General features: G+C 36.9%; 1 protein-coding gene across 6 annotated transcripts in view; it reads right to left on the bottom strand.

Moving 5' to 3' along the window:
• Nucleotides 1-22,490, bottom strand: part of LOC110451221 (protein FAM13B-like) — a 58,490-nt gene that overhangs the window by 13,748 nt on the left and 22,252 nt on the right. For 3 of the 6 annotated variants that reach the window (XM_021499129.1, XM_021499133.1, XM_021499134.1), the window contains 15 exons: nt 21,446-21,641; nt 20,943-21,152; nt 20,021-20,204; nt 18,926-19,049; nt 17,996-18,094; nt 10,002-10,153; nt 7,739-7,792; nt 5,525-5,637; nt 4,782-4,857; nt 4,060-4,216; nt 3,545-3,612; nt 3,089-3,155; nt 2,257-2,620; nt 1,690-1,822; nt 12-86 (listed from right to left, as the gene is read on the bottom strand). In XM_021499129.1, coding sequence (XP_021354804.1) covers nt 12-86; nt 1,690-1,822; nt 2,257-2,620; nt 3,089-3,155; nt 3,545-3,612; nt 4,060-4,216; nt 4,782-4,857; nt 5,525-5,637; nt 7,739-7,792; nt 10,002-10,153; nt 17,996-18,094; nt 18,926-19,049; nt 20,021-20,204; nt 20,943-21,152; nt 21,446-21,641 — 2,072 coding nt within the window. The remainder of the gene's footprint in view (nt 1-11; nt 87-1,689; nt 1,823-2,256; nt 2,621-3,088; nt 3,156-3,544; nt 3,613-4,059; nt 4,217-4,781; nt 4,858-5,524; nt 5,638-7,738; nt 7,793-10,001; nt 10,154-17,995; nt 18,095-18,925; nt 19,050-20,020; nt 20,205-20,942; nt 21,153-21,445; nt 21,642-22,490) is intronic. The other 3 variants (XM_021499130.1, XM_021499132.1, XM_021499135.1) reach the window with 3 other exon arrangements.

Here is a 22,490-nt window from a genome sequence, read left to right as displayed (position 1 = left end):
ATGAGTTTCACCTCGTGGAAAGACCAGTTTGACAAGCGCTCGGAGAAAGCTGGGCTTCCAGGTCGGCGTAATGATTGTCAGGCACACTGGATAGTGGATACAACATAAGTCTGGGTCAATTCTTGCAAAACATTTATCCGCATCGACCCTTGACCTCTTCACATGTATCAAATGTTCAAAACCAGACATTCTCAAATGACTACACACAACTAGTAAAAGCATCAAATACAGAACTCAAAATAAGATGGTTTGGCAATAAAGTCACACAAACACAACGATCATACCAATACTATTTACTGGAGGCTTAGCTATATAACACTATCCTCTCAGCTGTATGTACCTCTGATCATGACGTTAGTACATGTTACATGCTACAGGTGATATAGATGACAATAGTGATAACTTTAACAAGTATTCAATATTAGTGTTAAGCTAATTGTAAGGATGACAACCTTATCTACCAGTCTAAGACAACTGTCTTTATTATATGACTTGTAAATTCCCTACAAACTGGGACCTGCTTTGCTGACTGTGATATAATGTCATATCAACCTTGGGACACCTTACAGTTTGATAGAGCATATTATATCAGCAAGAGTGTTATCCAAAAATAGCAAAAACATGGACGTTCTTTGGATTTCCAAAGGCTTCCATTTTTAAATATGACTTAGTATTTTTCTTCTCAATTACAGTATAGAATAAATCAAAGAGATTGTCTCAATTTCCAGTTGGGAATACAGCAATCTAAATTTCTTCAACCCATAGAAACATCCGTGTGGATAATGGGCTTACGACTTGTAAGAAAACTGTCATATAATAAAGAGATTATCAACCTCAATTGAGATTAATACAATTATTTATCAACCTGGAAAGAAAATATATCTCCTTGTCCTTCTGGTTGATAAATCTTTGTAGTGATCTCAAGGAAGGTCAATAATTGTATAGTGTCAGGTGAAAAACCTTCCCTACCATCCACGACAAAGGCCTTTGTCAGGATGTTAACTTGTCTGAAATACTTGTCAATGCCAGGATTTGGGTCTACAAGGCTACAGGTTTTTTTTTGCTTTTTTTTTTTTAGATGAGTCTGAACTCATTTTGAAATGCTGTAGTATATAGCGTTACTTGGAACTTGAGGAAAATTTTATAATTCTTGGCAGGGACTTTCATTTAATCTACATGACTACATGCAAATGATCTCCAAGATGTTTTTGTTTGCTGCTTTTTGAAGTAAATTTCATCCGTATCAACACAAATGTTTTTTTCATCATTCATAAAAAGTGACAAAGCCTCCCCGGTGAAAGTATGAGAGAAAATCTCAACCCAAGGGTGATATTCTTGACTGTCTACCCAAAGACTTGCTTTGAGTAGAGGGCAAGAAACCCCTAATATTTCAATCATATAAAAATAAATTGAAAGACAGAAAACACAAAGAACTATTAAATAGTTTAAAGGAGTAACACATCCACCTAGTATTAATCCTAGCTAAGCTTGTTTACGTAAGACAAGAATGCTGACAAATGACACCTGTAGAATGGAGTTTGAGTTAGACAAAACCTAATTTGTCATTCACTCATTTGGATTGAATATTTCCCCTGTTTTATGGCTGAAGCACAGCAAAATCATTTTTGAGAAGCACAATATAAAAATACACTGCACGAAAACAAGCAGGCAAATAAACCTTAAACTTACTCTGACTTGCGTTTGTTGAGTTTGCCTGAGCGCGGAGAGATGACGGCCTGGGTGTCGATGATGTCATCACCATTGAGCTGTGAGTCGGCACGCAGGTACGACACTGACTGTGCCTTATTGGCCAGGATAGCATCTGAGGAATAAATATATAAATAACACACCTGGACTCCCAACATCACAATCACCAATAAAAATGAGCAAATGTATGGTAAGAGTTTAGCAAATAATGGATATCAATCAAAATGTCACACATCCAGGTAAAATACAGTTACCTATCCAACATGACCTGAGTATTCCCACATCCTGCCTTATCCAACATAATGATATGATTTCATTTCTTATAAAAACTGACTAATAACACCTGTTTATTCTGACATCCTGTGTAATCTGACCAATATGCCAAGTCCCACAGGATGTTGAATTAGACAAGTTTCACTTTACAAAATTCAAGTATTTAGTTGCCATATATTTCAATGATGACCTACCTGAACAAATTTCAAAATATAACAGAAATCTGCAGTGTTAAACTGTCTATTAGTCATAGGAGAATGCTGAAAAACAACTGACCAGAGCTGTCAACATGTTGGTGGAGTGTGGACAGGTCGAGCGGAGGAATGAATGGCTTCCTGCTGCTGGATGGAGAGTCGTTGGGAGATCTGTTGGGAGAGCCACCATTGCGCCGAATCTCCGTTGCTGCCAGTTCCAGGAAGGCTACACGAGGTTTGGGAATGCCCCCGTTGATCAGGGCCGCCTCCTGTGTGTAGGCCGCAGCATTCTGAGTGGAGTTGTCTGGGATGGTCTCAATCACCATTTTAGCTCCAGTGTCCTGTAGCAGCTGATCAACATCCTCGTCAAAGTTCACTTCCTCCAAGCTGGCACGGTGCTTTCGGGTCGGTGAGCGTCTGTTTGCAGGTCCAGCAGGCCTCTTAAACTACAACAAATTTCAACAGTCTGTTTCTTGTGTTGTAAAATGAAAGAATCTTCCTTTTTACAGAGTCGATGATAAACATCTTGAACTTCAACAACTGACACTGACCTTACCATTTAAAATCTTAGCAAGAGAGGCTTAAGACACACTTTCTTAGATCTTCTGCAACTTTAAGTTGAACATTTTAACTGATCTTCTTTTAAAAACGATGATTCTTTCACTTAAAGTCAACGGGGAGAAATTCTATGTAGTTAAATCCATAGACTAATAGACATCACACCAGGTGTACTTTTATATATATATATATATATATATATATATATAATTAAATATGCAATTACTACAATTTTTTAAGAGAAAATTAAAATAATATTTTGAAACCATACATATTTTGAATGAAATATTGAATTAATTATATATATCCTAGTATAACCGTATGGACCCAAGAAATGTTTGTAGATCATCACTTACGCTTGATAATGTTCCCGAGTTTCTTCTGCTCACAGTTTCAAAGTCATCTTCTTTGTCCTGAGTGCCCCTTGATGAGGAAAAATATGGATTAATCAATGGGTCTTGAATATCGAACAAGTTCAAAAGAAGCAATAAGAAATTTCCCTAAGCAATGCAGGTTTCAACCCTATCTACCCGCTGTAGGATTCCCAGAAATGGGCTTTATGTATGTGGTAACTGGACTTCAGGCATTAGTACACTGCAATCCTCAAATAATACAAATAGCCAATTAAATTGTTTTACACCTATCAATTATATATTTCTGAACAGTGCTCAGTTGACCATTCAGTTTAGTTTGAATTGGTGATATTTTTATATATTATCATCCTTTGCATGTTCTTGAATTCAAAAGTTTCAGTTTTACATAAAATGCAAGCCTAGTGTTTAGTTTTAAACCTTGTTTTCTATCATACATACCTCATTGCTGTGTCACTGTTTTCTTTTCCATCTCCAGCTTCTTCATTACCAGTATAATTGGGTTTCTGCTAATAAAAAAAAATCACGTAAAAACATACAACTATAAAAAAAATCTTCAAAATTTCATTAAAATCCTATAACTATCTTAACACTGCCAATTTCATTACCAAACCCATCAAAGTAAAATCTGAAGTAGAGTGGATATACTTGAGTTTTGAAACAGAGTCTAGCATAAAGAATGTCCCTGATTAATGAAACTGGATGTATCATTTAAGGAGATATGCTACCTTACACAATTTACCAGTGATTTGTATTAGTTATCTCCCTTACACATTTTCAAATAAGTATAAACATCTATCAGTTGTGAATAAGCTGAGTTTAAATGAATGCATGCATTTTTGTATGCATTTTAAAACATCTCAGCATGTAGAAATTGCCACAAAAATCTGTTACAAGTTCCTTCGAGATCCATGTCTATATAAGAGCTCTTTCTATAATACATTCTCTAATGCTACCTGTGTGATGATGATCCCCTTCCCTTCAAAGAAGCTAAAAGCAGAAGAGCTGGGCCTCTGTTTGCCGACCTTGGTTGTAGCGGAACCCTCCGATGGTCTGTCCTCAAACTGTTTGATCCTGTCCCGGACAGCGGGAACGACATCGTCATCCATCCTACTGAAATAGTATAAACATATCTAGCGTAACATACTTTTCAGGTGATGTTTCCAGTTATCTTCACAAGTCTAAACTGAACAGACATGGACATCAACACATGAAACTACCTGGTAATCCAAACTAACAAACTGAATTAGTATAAACATACATGTATCTATTGTAACAAATGCTTTCAGACAGTTTTTCCACATGAATGTCAACGCTGGAAAGTGACCAGAAACACGTCACAGAAAAGGAGCTCCCATTGACCATGCACACAACCTTAAGCTCAGAAGTTGACATGTCTTCAGTCAAACACTACAATAGCGGTCCAGACACATTTTCAGTGAGTACTGAACATTCACTTTTTCACGAGTCACGTCTAGTTACTGAAGCAAAACAAAAAGAAAACAATCTGCCAGCACAAATCCTCATTTAAATTAAATCAAACATGATTTCAGTCCTAAACAAATGGCTACTAATCTAATAAAGTTTAATCTGAAGCCTAGTAAGAGCACCGCCAGGATAAGTAGCCCAGTAAGAGCATCGCCAGGATGAGTTAGTATTTGGCAGACATTGTGCTGACCTGTTACCGCTCGAGTCCTCCTGGGTGTCCATTCCTACACCCCCTGTCTGGCCAATAGACGTGTCCGTCGCTGTATCTACAACAACAAATATAACGTAATGGATGTGTCTGATGTACACACAAATCCCACACCTTATGTTTATAACTATCTAAGCAACTGACAGACAATTACAGCAGGTTTATCTACGTCCTCTATGATAAATGGGATTCTGAGAACAGAGCAGAAAGTAAGCAATAAGGAGGTGTCGTAAGACCGTGAAGGCAGACAAGTAAATGGGAAAGGTTGCTTGGCACACAAACTAAACAAGCATTTGACAAACCTATTTGCCATGATGTCTGTCTATTGACAGCCATTGGGAATAGCACACAATTACATAGATTTATATGGTCCGCTAGCATATATCAGAAACCTGGTCACCCATAGATAACAACAGTATAATAAGGAAATCTATACTGGTGTGGATATCAACAGCTGAGCTGACAGATGTAGTATGACAAGGAAGAAGAGTGGTCAACAGGTCTAAGTGGCCTGTATTGATACTGGACAGGAAAAGATGTCTAATTAAGACATCTCTTACTGTCCAGTATCAATACAGGCCACTTAGACCTGTAATTCAGGATTCCTACCTGCACAAACTGACCAGAATACATCACAAATTTACAAATTTATTTTTTTGATATTCCATAATTTCTTATTAAAATGACCGGCTGGAAATCGTGAAAGACAGGCTCAGAATACATACCTTCCTCTGTGTTTGCCTCCCGCTGGAATTCCAGACTGTCCCGAACAAATGATCGGTCCTCGTCACCAAACAGTGTGTCTGTGATGGTCTGTGTGATCACCTTTTCTACCGTCCTGAAATGTCAAGGTCAAGGTCACTTACTGTCGAAGATTCAAGACAAGGTATTTTATATATATTTCTCTCCAGTCTGATACACCAGTCACATACAAAAATTACAACGTAGATTCCAATTCTATGAACATCCTTAGATTTAGCGTTATTACAATATAAATACAAATTCTTTAGATAATCCTTGAATTAATGTAATTATAATGTAGATTCCAATTAATGAACATACTTAAATTAATGTAATTACAATGTAGATCCCAAAACTATCAACATACTCACATTAATGTAATTACAATGTAGATTCCAAAACTATCAACATACTCACATTAATGTAATTACAATGTAGATCCCAAACCTAACAACATACTCGCATTTAATGTAATTACAATATGATGATCCCAAAACTATCAACATACTCACATTTTATGTAATTACAATGTAGATCCCAAAACTATCAACATACTCGCATTTAATGTAATTACAATATGATGATCCCAAAACTATCAACATACTCACATTTAATGTAATTACAATATGTAGATCCCAAAACTATCAACATACTCACATTTTATGTAATTACAATATGTAGATCCCAAAACAATCAACATACTCACATTCAATGTAATTACAATGTAGATCCCAAAACTATCAACATACTCACATTTAATGTAATTATAATGTAGATTCCAATTAATGAACATACTTAAAATAATGTAATTACAATGTAGATCCCACAACTATCAACATACTCACATTTAATGTAATTACAATGTAGATCCTAAACCTAACAACATACTCACATTTAATGTAATTTCAATGTAGATCCCAAAACTATCAACATCCTCACATTTAATGTAATTACACTGTAGATCCCAAAACTATCAACATACTCACATTTTATGTAATTACAATATGTAGATCGCAAAACTATCAACATACTCACATTTTATGTAACTACAACGTAGATCCCAAAACTATCAACATACTCACATTTTATGTAATTACAAGATTTATGCCAATACATTTGTACTAGCAACATGTTGTATTAAATGTGTTCACAATGAAGTCGCAACACTATGAACATCCTTGATTTACTAGTGATGTAATTACATGGTAAAAATCCCAACATCATGGACATCCCAGGATTTCATGTAATACAACTTCATTCCCAATATTAGGAGACATCCTCGGAAATGTGTTCCATACCTAACAATGACTTATCCGAATCAACATTCATTCAGTGTAGAAAACAGCTTATTGATTTGTTTATCTGTCTTTGTCATAAACACTGATACAGGAGACATGGTATGTTCCCAATCCCGATGTTAGTATTATTGTTTACTTCCAGGTACTTATAGGAAGTGAAATTTAAACTTGTTTTCATATCCTGGTGATTCATCATTTCTGTAAGTGTTACATACATGTGGAGATGATGACTTTACTTAACTTACATGCTCCTTGTAACGAATGTAAAAATAGAACATGTCATCTCCAACAATAAACCTGTACTTACAAGGACTCTACATAAAATAGGAGTTGAGAGATAAACAGAGATAGCATGAGTGGAGACACAGAGGAGGGAGTGGAAAGATAAAAAGAGGAAAGGACAGATAGAAAGAGAAGAGGAGCGACAAAAAGAGATAGGAGTGGAGATAGAAGGAGTGGAAAGATAGAAAGAGAGGAGGAGCAACAAAAAGAGATAGAAGGAGTGAAGATAGAGAAGTGGAGATAGAAGGAGTGGAAAGATAGAAAGAGGAGTGTAAATATTGAAGGAAATGGTCTGATAGAAAGAGGAGTGGAGAGATAGAAAGAGGAGTGGAGATATAAAGCAGAGAGATGAAAGAAGAGAGGACAGAAAGAGATGAAAAGAAGAGTGGAGAGAAAGAAAGACAAGTGGAGATAAAGATTGGAGAAATAGAAAAAGGCGTGGAGAGATAGGAGGAGTAGGGATACAGAAAGAGGCGTGGAGAGATAGGAGTGGGGATATAGAAAAAGGAATGACGAGACATATAGAAGAGCTAATAGAAAGAAAAAAAGAAACATAAAAAGGAGAGTAGAGAGATAGAAGAGTGGGTGGTATATAGAAGGGATTCCAGCAATACTTACTCTGATGTCCTGGCTGAGGGAATAGGGGATTCAATCATACTGTATCCACCATCACTGTAACACAAAACTTACAGATACAGCGGTCATCACCTATATACAGGTACAGCAGTCATCACCTGTATACAGGTACAGTAGTCATCACTTGTATACAGGTACAGCGGTCATCACCTGTATACAGATACAGTAGTCATCACCTATATACAGGTACAGCGGTCATCACCTATATACAGGTACAGCAGTCATCACCTGCATATAGGTACAGCAGTCATCACCTGTATACAGGTTCAACAGTCATCACCTGTATACAGGTACAGGAGTCATCACCTGTATACAGTTACAACAGTCATCACCTGTATACAGTTACAACAGTCATCACCTGTATACAAGTACAGTAGTCATCACCTGTGTACAGATACAGTAGTCATCACCTATATCCAGGTACAGCGGTCATCACTTGTATACAGGTACAGCGGTCATCACCTGTATACAGGGACAGTAGTCATCACCTGTATACAGATACAGCAGTCATCACCTGTAGACAGGTACAGGAGTCATCACCTGTATACAGGGACAGTAGTCATCACCTGTATACAGTTACAGCGGTCATCACCTGTACACAGTTACAACAGTCATCACCTGTATCCAGGTTCAACAGTCATCACCTGTATACAGTTACAGCGGTCATCACCTGTACACAGGTACAACAGTCATCACCTATATACAGATACAACAGTCATCACCTGTATCCAGGTTCAACAGTCATCACCTGTATACAAGTACAGCGTCATCACCTGTATACAGGGACAGTAGTCATCACCTGTATACCGGTACAACAGTCATCACCTATATACAAGTACAGCGTTCATCACTTGTATACAGGTACAGTAGTCATTACCTGTATACAGGTACAGCGGTCATCACCTGTATACAGGGACAGTAGTCATCACCTGTACACAGGTACAACAGTCATCACCTGTATCCAGGCACAGTAGTCATCACCTGTATACAGATACAACAGTCATCACCTGTATACAGGTACAGTAGTCATCACCTGTACACAGGTACAGCGGTCATCACCTGTACACAGTTACAACAGTCATCACCTGTATACAGGTACAGCGGTCATCACCTATATACAGATACAGCGGTCATCACCTGTATACAGGTACAGTAGTCATCACCTATATACAGATACAACAGTCATCACCTGTATAAAGTTACAGTAGTCATCACCTATATACAGATACAGCGGTCATCACCTGTATACAGATACAGTAGTCATCACCTGTATACAGGTACAGCAGTCATCACCTATAAACAGGTACAGCAGTCATCACCTGTATACAGGTACAACAGTCATCACCTGTATACAGGTACAGCAGTCATCACTTGTATACAGGTACAACAGTCATCACCTGTATACAGATACAACAGTCATCACCTGTATACAGATACAACAGTCATCACCTGTATACAGGTACAACAGTCATCACCTGTATACAGGTACAACAGTCATCACCTGTATACAGGTACAACAGTCATCACCTGTATACAGGTACAACAGTCATCACCTGTATACAGGTACAACAGTCATCACCTGTATACAGGTACAACAGTCATCACCTGTATACAGGTACAACAGTCATCACCTGTATACAGGTACAACAGTCATCACCTGTATACAGGTACAACAGTCATCACCTGTATACAGGTACAACAGTCATCACCTGTATACTACGTTTATAACAATTCTCATAACCCAACATCACATATTGAGTTCATAACTATGTGTAAACCCCAACATCACCCAGGTATTGAGTTCCTAAGTATTTCTCAAGCTCAACATTGCCCATATGTCCAGTCACCAATACACTGCCTTGAGCTTCTAACTGTTCATACAACCTACCATCACCGATGCAAAGTTTTTCTATGAAAAGTAACACAACATTGTATTCGTACACAACCACATGATAATCACTCATACCGCAGGTACAACATCATAAAATATAATTTCATTTTGTCTCAGTCAGAACAGAAAGCTGTAATACATGTACTACAAAGAACATTATGATAACTCGTATTTGTTTCACCTTACCTGCAGACCTGTACATGCAAACAATGTTGTTTTGGTAGTTGTGCCTGTCATGAAGATAAATGAGGATATCATGGAGATAAAAAAAAAAACTCTCCATGCCTGCCTATTTAATTATGATATGCAAGTCTTCTAACAAAGCACAAACAAAAAACAGATGACAAGGTTTACCTGTCCAGGATGAAAGGTGATGCACGTCCGGCCACCAGTTCGTCGTCGCTGAAGCGTGGGCTTACGGGCCTGAGGTTGGTTGAGGATGAGCCCTCACTGTGGTCCCAGTCGTCGTTGTCCTGGTACTGGGTACTGTCATAGTCCAGTTTTGACTGTAACACAACGCACACCACTATACCAATGTTATAAACTATGGGACACACTGGCGTAACATCACACACAACTATACCAATGTTAAACTATGGGACACACTGGCGTAACATCACACACAACTGTTGCTATTACTAGCCTGTGTCTTCAGCTTCACAGTAAACATACATACAAGTACTGTATGAAAGTAATGCGCAACACAGAACCAAGTCCAACTCTACCGATCAACAAATTCCCACAAACCTGGCTACCTATTCTATAACCGAAATGGCATTATCAAATGATGTTTATAGCAAAACAGTTTATCACAATGCTGTTTTGTACAGTTGTCAGATATTTGGCAACCGGTCAATTTGGTCTGTAAGACCAAAGCTTCAGCAAGTAAACCTGAGTGTTGCCTGCGTAGATACCAGTCCACATGTCCAAAATTTTTACATCACATAGAACTGTCCCAAACTTTTTACAACACCGGAACAATTACCCTTTCATAATATTCTTTCCGTCTAGCCAAATACTGTTGATGGCGAGATAAACTCTAAACCATTCCTGTCTTATTTTCTTCTTTCATTATTTTAGGGTGAAACACCTATGTTACAATAGTTATTCTGAGATGATGTTATGCCACAATAGTTATACTGAGATGAACAGAAACTCCTATGTTATGATAGTTATTCTGAGATGAACGGACAGCCAGACTATTTTTTTTGCTTAGATCCAAGGATAAAGGTCCCAATGTTATTCATTATTACACAAACACACAGTACATTCAGCCTGCGACTGGTCCCTACTTCAACTGTGAAACAGAGAAAGGTCAACAACATCTGTCAACATTCTTCCGTACTATACAAAGTTCACAAAAAATTGTTAAAAATGCATTATCTATTAATCAGGAACTTTAATGCTTGAAATTAGCTTCTAAATTATTTTTCATTAAAGACACATCTTTATCAATGACTGAATTAGTCTGCACTAGGATTTTAACTGTCAATAACCCAGTATCATGATGACTTAGCAAAAACAGTGTTAGTTACCAGGACAGATTGTATCTCAGCCCTTAACCCTTTCACCCCTATGCAACTTTAGTAGACTCTACCATTCATTGATCTGGATGAGTCCATTATGGTCTACAGTGGTGACAGGTTTAAATAGTTTTTTGCTAGTATTACCACAGCAATAAAACATAAAACGCATGCATGTGTTATGACACTGCCCTCACAAAGATATTTATAGTAGCCTGGGGCTATTTCTGATACATGTACCGCAAAAAAGTGATGGTATTCATATCAACAAGAAATATTGTAAAATTTAAAGCAAAATGTACATGAAAGCTTAGGTAATTTTTGCAAAAGCGATATTACTTCACAAGTATTTTGTTAAATCGAAAGTAAGATTTAGTCATCCTGTAACAGAAAAGGTCCTAACCAATTTTCTTCATATATAGCCAACATTAATTTGACAATTATGCTTTACCGAAGAAGAGTAACAGATGCTAGGCCAAACCTGTATATCTATGGTAATTGTATACAGATTGAAGTCTGGCTTTTTTTCCCTGCCCTCTTCCCGGGGACATATCCCCCCATTAGTATGTGCTATTTTCTACACTGATTTGTATCAAATCTGAAGCAAGCCTATAAAGTTCTATCTATTTTTACTTGGCTCTAACCAAATCAGGCACAATATGTCAACCACTACAGGAGTCCTGCCACAGAAATGTCAAACAGACCTAAGGTTTATAACAGACGAGGCAATTTCTTCTAGCAGGTTCTAAACTGGACAACCCATATAAAGCTTGGGAAATCCCAGCCAGGTATATTAAAAAGGTGTTTAATGATCAACGTTACAGGTTTTTATATATTAGCCAGCATGCTTCACCATAGGACATCATCATTTTTTTTCTTTTTATATACCATCTGCAGGCTGGCCAATGTTGATACAACAGGTCTTATATCATTATTGTCGTCCCACACAGGTTTATAAGACCAATAAACAAAACACTTTGTTTCCGATAGTCTTTATTGATGTCACAGTATCTTTTGCCTGGAATGGCAGTATTGACCAAGACAGATGTCAACAGAGAGTGGTGCTTCTACAGTATCGTGTCAAAAATATTTACGATTTGACGAGATTTATTCTTGTTTTTGAGGGGAGATGACATATTCAGATGATATTGATTTTGCGACGCCATTTTGTTCTTTGCCTTATTCGATGGAAAAATATGGAAATGCTGTCAAATGAAACATCTGTTAATTCTCTTTCAGGGTGTCCAATTTCATTGCAGTGGCACAATAATTGGCTTCAGGAAAAGTCATTGATATATAGAGATGTATAAAATGTGGAGAGAATCGGGGTACGCCACAAATACTTTTTACATGATGCTGTTCTGTTATAAAAGTATAAAGTAACATTCTTATGAAACTTTTTCAAATGTATGAAAGAAAAAAAAGTTTCTGGTTATACACATTTTGAAGAAAATCATGTATTTTTTGGTACAATGTACTGTATTATTATTTTGAAGTTCTGTCATAACAAAAGATTTATTTTTTAATTAAATGGCACTTAAGTCAAAAGTACTTACATGTATAACAGGCCGTAGGGCGATGTACTCAAGGTTTAGATGTGGTTTCCTCAGACTTATTTTATCACGAGGCTTTATCAGATACGTAAACTTGACCTTCACAGTTATCTGTCCGTATCTACATGGGTATACGTTACCACAGTTCGGACATCTAAAGGGGACCACGCGTGCCAATATGTACATAGCTCCATACACCTTAAAGTGCAGTTTATGTACATAGCTCCATACATCTTAGAGTGCAGTTTATGTACATAGCTCCATACATCTTAGAGTGCAGTTTATGTACATAGCTCCATACATCTTAGAGTGCAGTTTATGTACATAGCTCCATACATCTTAGAGTGCAGTTTATGTACATAGCTCCATACATCTTAGAGTGCAGTTTATGTACATAACTCCATACATCTTAGAGTGCAGTTTATGTACATAACTCCATACATCTTAGAGTGCAGTTTGTGTACATAGCTCCATACATCTTAAAGTGCAGATTAATCTAATTTTGCCTTGTAACCTAATTATCTAAATATAGAAATATCATCATATCATAAAAACTTCTATCAGAAGTGGAAATATGTAGAATGATCCAAATTTAATCAATGGTGAATGAAAATGATTTTTTTTTAATCACATAAAAAGTACATGACATGTTTTTAGACACACCACTAGTTGGTGTATATTTGCCTGTAAAGAAATATATATCTGCTTTAGAATTCAATTTATCTAAAAGATAACCTGGCATAAGTACTAATAAGAATTTATAACCGTTGTACAAATACAGATAGCTGAATGAACAAACTCAGTGAAATAAATGATGCATATTAAACCACCATCATAAAGCGTGGCTACTCTTCCGACCCAATAAATGTACACTAGAAGTAGAGATTATTGCTATCAAGTCAATTCACCTGCCCAGGTCAGGCGTGAGTGGTGGGGGTCTTGGGTGTAAGAAAACATTTGAACCTGCGTGCCGATTAATAGGAATGGGTATAACACTCAGGGACGAATTGACCTAGCACCAATGCATTAAACAGAATTCGAAAATAATTGATAAACAGTGGTATGATAGATACTTTATCTTCAGGCAGACCCTGGTACTTGTCTAACTGAATAAATTATGTTATCAATTCACCATTTTGTATGTTCAATAATTTTACTCTAAAAAAAAAATCACTGTTTTTTTTTTTCTTCTTCTCACGAGTCTTTATAAATTACTAGATGAACATTTTCACTTTTCTAATGGAGATTTATAATGACAACAATAAGATCATTCTTTGTATATTCATTCCTTGTTTTAGAAAAATATCCCAGGTAAACATTGTGATGATTGGATTAAACTCGTAACGACCAAAAGAGCAAAAATCACTACTACCAGTAATTAGATCAAAATGACCAATTATGACCAATAGAATTAAAAGCACTAACTATAACTCTATAAACAAACTTGACTACTACGACTAATATAGTTACGACAAAGGTCGCCACTACTACCATAATTGGACACCTCTTTCTGTACCAATTTCATCATCATACAAGTTTTTGATGACCTTAAAACACATCCCAACTAACACTGATTTCCACATCAAGTTTAGTGAAGCCCACCAAGAGATGATTTTAGGGTGAATCTGGGGCCTTTATAAGGCCCCTTCCTCAAGAGAACGTTCAGTTGTGTTTTTCAAAATCAATACAAAAGTAACTTTCTTTTCACCAAATCCTTTTTGCCTGTGATATTTTCACAAAGCCACAAGGCACAGGCCCCTGTGGAAAGTAGGTAGCAAAATCACCGCCCCCAGACTTTACATACAAAATATGCTGATGCTGCGAAATTGTGTTAGTTATGCGTAACATCCACATGAAATACCCAGTCAAAGCCCCACAGATACACAGGTAACGTAATATGTAAGCGACATTGCATTGGGAGTGGTAAGTATAATTGTTTTGTCGGACATACAAAGGTTTTGAGTATTTCCTGCAACCTTGCTCTTTGGCCTTCACCAGCGTATAAACAAGACTTACAATGGAGCGGAGTTAAGTACTGGTGTAATCAGTCAATTGTACCGTTATAATCAATAGGTGTCCTTTATAGCAAAAACCTGCCGGTTCTGGTATAGCTTTAAATAACCACTACAATAACGGTAACTGTTAATCCGGGGAATGGCTTCTCTAGGTATAGCATTTAACACTGATCAGGATTACACTCATTAAGGTGTCAGCTTATAATCACGGGATATATATATATATGCATTATTTAATCAGTATTCGATTGATTTTTATTTCTTTTTTCAGGAATGTCAATTCCAGTGGACCATGAAAGTAAGGCCAGCAGTGTTGCTGATTTTATAATAAATTTTTATTTTCATACCAAGATTTTACAAAATTTGGTGTTATATGTCAGATACAAGCACAGTGCCTGCCTATGTTCGGGGTCTCATTTGACCATCACATGTTCTATGGGCGATCAAAGGTGGTATCATCATTTATCACCAAGTGGCAATTTCTTTTGTCATTAATCTCCTATAATCTCATTTTTAAATGTCATGAAGGTACAAAAATAAGATATTGTGGCGCTGGACATTGTTCTGTGCGTCGTCGAGACTTTATCACCTTACGACCTGTGTCAGAATTACACATCAATGTCAAGCCCTGATCACCTTACAATTTAAGCTTCTTACATTTGATAAGTAGGCATTTTTTGTTTTATAAAAGAGATGAAAATCTCGTAAAAGTATAGAAGAAAAACATTTAGATGTGTTTCTAAGGCCTGATGGCAGCAGTGCTTTTATTATCGTATTTATGCTCCGTAGATATTTACGTCAGCACATTTCGGTACATACTCCAGTATGTAAATAAGGCTTTGAATGGGGTTAACTTGGAGACCTGCCATTTATAGACCTGTGTGTACACCGACCTATGGTCTATGTTATATACACCCAACGAAATGTCAAGAATGTCCAGAATTTAAACTTTTTCCAGAGTGCATGTATAATACCCCTATTCGACCAACAAATTGTGAGCAGCCCCTTGCCCAAACCTCAATTTAATGAATTTCAGTAAATATTTACTCTTGAGCATTCTGACTGTAATCATGCACTCTTATATATTTCCGTTGTCTGCCTGAATTATGAATCAGCATAACAATCAGTTTCATTGACCAACATTCTAATATTAGTGATGTTTATTTATCAGTCTACAATGGCGAGAATTCAAAATACTTGCATGTTTTTATTGTAGAAATGAGTAAACACATTTTGTAATTCCTTCAGTAGGGAGTAATATTGTTTACCAAACAAATTGGCCTGATAAAGGTATGTAAACTAACTCTTGCCTGTCTAACATGTAATCTGTATATGATACACCTAATTTAAGGCACCTCCACATACATGTATCAAACATATCAAAGCATCTCCGAACCTATTTGTTGGCCAGCAGTGATAAACAGTTTAACAACCTATCATTCAGATCATTCATTAACCAACATATTTCCTACTTGAGTTTCTGTATATTATGGAAGTAAAGGCATACTTTCTGTTCACATATTAAAGATGCTAGAAGTACCCTTTAGTAGAGAACTGTTAGTGGTTAGTATTTGTATACACCAGGGTTGTAATTGTAGCTAACATGCATCGTTATAAACATCAAAGGTGACCAAGCAATAAGTAAGGTAGGTGAAAGTTGTTATTGTCGACCTAAGGATGAAGTATACTTATACGTTATACTGATATATAGCATGAAGAAAAACATACAAAGTAAACAGTAAATATAAAAGCTCACATCCATGCAGTACATCGCAAGAATGTAATTGGACACCCACACTTTTTTTTACTTTTTTTTATTAAAGGATATATGCTTCCTTACTTTCAATTGTATCTCCTTTTTCAAAAGAGTTCCAAATGAAGAGACCTATAAATAGTCTTTTGTGGAGGGTGATTTGGACCTGGTATTTCATTGATGACAAAAGTTTCACAAGAAAACATGCACTAACAATACTAATGACTGACCCATTATCTAGTGTGAATTGGAGCACTGACAGATCGGTAATTAGGGCCCCGCTGTTTGTCCGACTGTATGTATCTTACAATCGCCAAACAGGAGCAACAATGATCACGATCACTGTGTACCTCCACCTTGACCATATTGGATTTTTGGTTTATGGTTTCATGATTACCTGTACTTGCAAAGGGTATTAACCCTTTCACCACCGTAGACCATAATCGTCTCATCCCAAAAAATGCATGGTAGAGTCTACTAAAGTTACCTAAGGGTGAAAGGGTTAACCAAATACCCCTTTCTACAAAATGAACACTGGTTGGTCAGAAAAGGCAATGCAACATAGTTTTGACAGTATATGCCTGGTTCTAATTTTAGTAACAGTGACCTTGATGCTGCGTATAGAAACTTTTTAAACCTTCTACTGTATATCTACATATAACAGTGTACCTATAAATATTGAAATTTCAGGCTTCTTAACTCCGTGTCAATCTCTGAAAACAAAAGTTTTGTCAGACACGTGTGCAGACACCATGATTACTATAGGGTACCAAGACATTTGATGCAGGGCCCTAATAAGGTCTGAAGGGAGGTAACTCTCACACAAATCCTAAGTATAATGTATCAGGTAGCATAGATCCTTAAACCAATTATTTTGTAAACTTGCCAGAATGGTTTCATTTAAGACCACATCCACCAACTAAAAGTGATAACTAAACACCTACCATCAGCCATGTGATGTGCAGGTTTCTACTTTTTTGGAATTAACTGATCACTTACCATATCTTCTGACAATCATATAGAAAAATTAGTCATTAATCATAGCCTACTGGTCAGTACTGTTAATATTTTTTATTGTTACACTGTGAAGACAATAAAATACTGTGTACCGGGAAACTTTCACTATTCACTGGTAAAATCTAAATTTGCCCAGTGTAAATTTCGCCCTCCATATGTTTTTACAAGGTAGAGTTTATTGTGTACAAACATTCCCTGTTATGATAAATTCCCCCTTATTGTTGAGGGCAAAAAAAGGTGAAAATTTAACAGCAGCAAAAAAATTTCCGGTGTACAGTAACTAAAATTGAAACACTAATTAAAAAGATAACAACCATAAAGTAATGAGTGATTAGTTGGAGAAGTAGTGAGAGATATAAGTAGGTGCAGGTTGTACCAGGTGTTCAAGGCAAAGGTGAAACAGGTGAGAGAGAAAGGTCAGAGACAGATGAGCTGACGGACACCGGTCAAACACAGTAACCATGGCCATCACACAGTGGACGCCTACCTTCCTGGGAGTGGCCACGGGTCGCGCCTCTACGTCCACGACCTGAAGCTTGGGAGGGGGTGGGCGTGGAGGGGGAGTTTTCTGTTTTCTTCTTTGCAGCTGTCAGTTAGGAAACATGTATAATATACTTAGTTACTATGTGACTACAGCTAAAATGTGCATACTGAGGATATATGTATCTTAACTGGCTAGCTGTTAACACATTTAGGTAGATCTCAAAATACTATCTTAACTGACTGTAGCTGTCACTACATTCAGGTATACATACATGTATGTCCAAATCAAGATATCTCAACCAAATTAAGCTGTTTTAATGTTCGTGAAATCCTCTATCACTGATGATTGCATACAAACTCTGATATCTGTGTAATCCTGTGCCAGTTTTCATCAGTGCAGATATTGAATTTAATTTTTAAGTTATTGGGTTTACAATTTCTATCACGTTTTTTATGAAATAAGTTTTTCTAGCTCGCTTTGTGTTAATTGGTTCACCTTCACAAAACTAGATTTATTGTTCTTTGGCTGTTTTACTTCATTCTAATTAAAGTCCCAAGAACACAGAATAAATGAAAAGCATGCAGGCCATATAACTGACTTTTTGATAAAATGAATCCATCAAGAATATAATTTCGCAGGGAGATATCAACTGAGTGTAATTGTTAATGTCAATTTTTTTAAAACCATGCATAAAAAGAATTAAAATTGTAGTATTTATACAGAAAACACATGTTCTACTGTCTGATATTGATATAGGGGTTGGAATAATGTGTAAAATATACTGATGTTGCTGTATTTTGCAACCAAACAACTAGTCTACAACACTGCTGCAATCTCAACAAAATCAGTTAAAATTCAACCAATCAAATCACTGTAAAGCTATGTCACATCAATATATGTTATGTATACTATATTGAGAAAATTAATTCTTACCCAGAATTCCTCCGGTGAGTTCTCATGCTCCAGCTTAAATATGGCATTGTAATGGAAGATAAATTTGTAAACAATCTGGTTGACCGTGCCTTGGTCTTTCAAACCGACCACACCCATTCCACACCTGTAAGACAAAAGATTACATAAACATCAGCTTTGTATTGAGTGTAAGTTTACAGAGAATCCAGTTTTAATTTACAAATTGGACACTGGAAGAAACCTTACCGTGAGTCTACACGATTTATGACTTGTGACAGTCAATGTCATCGGATTATTTTATATGATACGCCTGAAAGTTGACTAGGATTCTGTGCTATGACACATGACACTGACAGTCAATGTCATCGGATTATTTCATATGACACTTCCATAAGTTGACTAGGATTTCATGCTATGACATATGACAGTCAATGTCATAGGATTTTTAAATATGACACCTCAGCAGGTTGACTAGGATTCAGTGCTATGACATATGACATTTAGTTGACTAGGCTTTCATGCTATGACATATGACAGTCAATGTCATAGGATTTTTAAATATGACACCTCAGCAGGTTGACTAGGATTCAGTGCTATGACATATGACATACAGTTGACTAGGATCCTGTACTATGCCATACTGTTATGACTAGGGCTATGACAATATAATATCATACACTGTTATATCCCAATACACAGGCATATTGTATCTTATCAAAATACAGAGGTGAAATATCGCTGTCTTGCAATATTTTTCAAAAGCTTATTTTTAGGTATCTGCCAAATTATTACATCTAACAGATAGGCTTAACAAATAGGCTTATAACCATAAACAGGCTGTTACTGGTGGTGGGAATCTGTTAATTGAAATTACATAATCGATAGTTGGTTTAACAAAAATCTTAAATCTGTGATCCATACAGGATTCAATTTAATCAAATTGTGACAACATTTTCTTTTTGAATAGAGCACCTTTTTCCTATGACAATACATCAGGGTATTGCAATATATCCTGATACGTACACTCCAAGCGTAATGTGACATCCCTAATTATTACGCTATATACAACTCATCAAATTACTAACATTGTGTATTGTTACGACCTATGGTACCTACTTGAATAGATTAGGCCCGAACACAATGGCCAAGGCCATGGGACTCATCTTGTTTTGTCTCTCGTGGGAGGCCACCACCACCAGGAAACTCGTCAGGTACTTCAGAAGATTGTAGTTGTCCTTGGGCAAGTTTATGACGGCCATCTTCAATTTGTAGATGCAGGCAGAGGTGTCGTTCATACAAGCTGTAAAAAGGACAGAAGTAATTGATTTAAGACCACACGAATAAAGTGACACCTGTGTTAAACACCACCTGGCTTTAACTACCATTGTGTGATTAATATAAGTACAACCTGTCAACCTGTCTCGTAAAGACAGTTTTGATATCTCCCCTGGGTGGTCGTTATACACAGGTTTGATTAGTCCCATAAGGTTACACATATTCATTATAAACCATTATTTTTAAATCGGTTTTACTCAAATTTTCCCCTAAATACTAACAGACAAACTTATAATATACCGTATAATAAGGGCTATTCCATAAATAATTGTATGGGGGAGGTGGAAGGCACCTGTGGATGGTCTAAAACCAAATCTGTCTACCATTCCTAATATTAACCCTTTCACTACTAGTACTGTAGACCATCATGGACTCATCCAGGTAAATGTATGGTAGAGTCTGCTATAGTTACTTAGGGGGTGAAAGGGTTAAATCACCTTCAATATTTGATGGATGGTGGGGGTCGCCGTGAAATAGCCTTCCACACCTCCCATATCGTTATTTCTGGAAGAGCCTTAAGTAACTAACAAGTAACTGGTATAATGTTAAAATGTATTTCCAATACTAGAATTAGGTGAAAACAGTTTGTACAAATTACAAGTAGCCAGGGGTATCAAACTTTTATGAGGCAGATAATTCAGCCTTTATCACTGTGTTAAATCACTATTCAATAATTCAGATCTATCCTCTTTGATGAACACACCTTCCTGTATGCTGACAAACTGCTTGGTAAGTGAGGAGGGTATAACAGGGTCTGGGAACTCGCGGAGGAACAGCTTCAGCAGGCCTGCGATGGCCATGATGTCATTGTCCTCCTCCAGGTCAGCGTTTCCATGAGTATCAAAACTTGCGCGAAGCTTCTCCACGATACGGGCACTTCCATTGATGCGGAAAATACCCTCATGATCGAAGCCTGAAACACACACATAACATGCATACTGATTAGTCTACACATAGTTTGACAAAACCTTCTTTCGGTATAGAAATATTCATGTAACAAGACTTTAAAGAAAGAAATAATATCAAGAATAATATGGAAGATATCAAAATTTGTCCCACTGTAGAGATCTGGTTAAAAATATAGATATGTACAAAATTAATATATTACAATTGAATGCTTCTGAACATTCTTGATGAGGTCCAGCTCAACTGTCACTGTTCTTTTAGGAAGACATGCGGTAATGTGCTTTAAGTGAGACAGCCTACCTTTGCTCTGGATGTGCTCACACAATCGGGTCACCAAGAATGGCACAGTGGATCCCGTGGGAGCTTGCTGGACAAGCTCATCCAGGGGAACTCCAAATGTTTTCCGGGCATTTGGTATGATTTTCCTCCTTGACCCGGGACTTTGCAGCAACTTTCTGACCTTATCCATAGAACCATCTGTGTTAAGTCTGTTAGTCTGTAAATTCACAACAGTGTACATGTTAGATTCTAAATCGTAATGAAATTATCCGCAAAGCATATCGAGATGTTTGAGTTTCTAGTCTGTGGTACAAGACAGCAAGTTACACTGCCTGGACAGTACATATGGCAGATTAAGGAAAAGCTGAATGATAAAACATACATCTATTCCACCTGACAACATTGCTATCTGCTGCAGTGTTTTCTCCGGGCCTCAGGCAGCCAGGTATCTTTAACTACTACAGAAACAGATCAAAGCTTTGCTGCATACCTTCCTGGCCATTTTGCTTTGGTAGAACCATTATGATAAAATGATGTGAAATGAGTTGCCAATGACTATATCAGCTGCCCATCTCCGTAGCAGAACGTGGTTCAATGCTACCGATAGGTAAGGCTGGATGGAGGGCAGCCGACCAGCTGTCCGTCTGCCATTTAACAAAACAGTATAACACACTGACATGTGTCCCATCTATCTCCAACAACCTCCACTGACTAAAGCTTTAATGATGGGACAATCAATCTACACAGACTTTCATGTACACAAATTAATTATACCTACATGAAGGATAAGACATGTACATATGTAATTTTTTTATCATTGAAGTCATTTACCCAAATTAAGGAATAGCAACTTCACTACATGAAATTACTTTTATTTCCATATTACCTTGTGATCAAATCAAATATGTAATGCAATGACAACCTAGAATATAAGATTCTGGCAAACTAATACTCAAACAATTGCTTGGAAAGGTCTGTGAATTTTGTAGTTTTCCTACTGAAAATAATACCAAAATATGTTAATGTGACCCCAACTTCTGACCTTTCCCCCCCCCCCCCAAAAAAA

This window comes from Mizuhopecten yessoensis, unplaced genomic scaffold, assembly GCF_002113885.1.
Source record: "Mizuhopecten yessoensis strain PY_sf001 unplaced genomic scaffold, ASM211388v2 scaffold5877, whole genome shotgun sequence".
NCBI lineage: Eukaryota > Metazoa > Mollusca > Bivalvia > Pectinida > Pectinidae > Mizuhopecten > Mizuhopecten yessoensis.
This window is presented reverse-complemented; position numbering and strand designations above follow the sequence as displayed.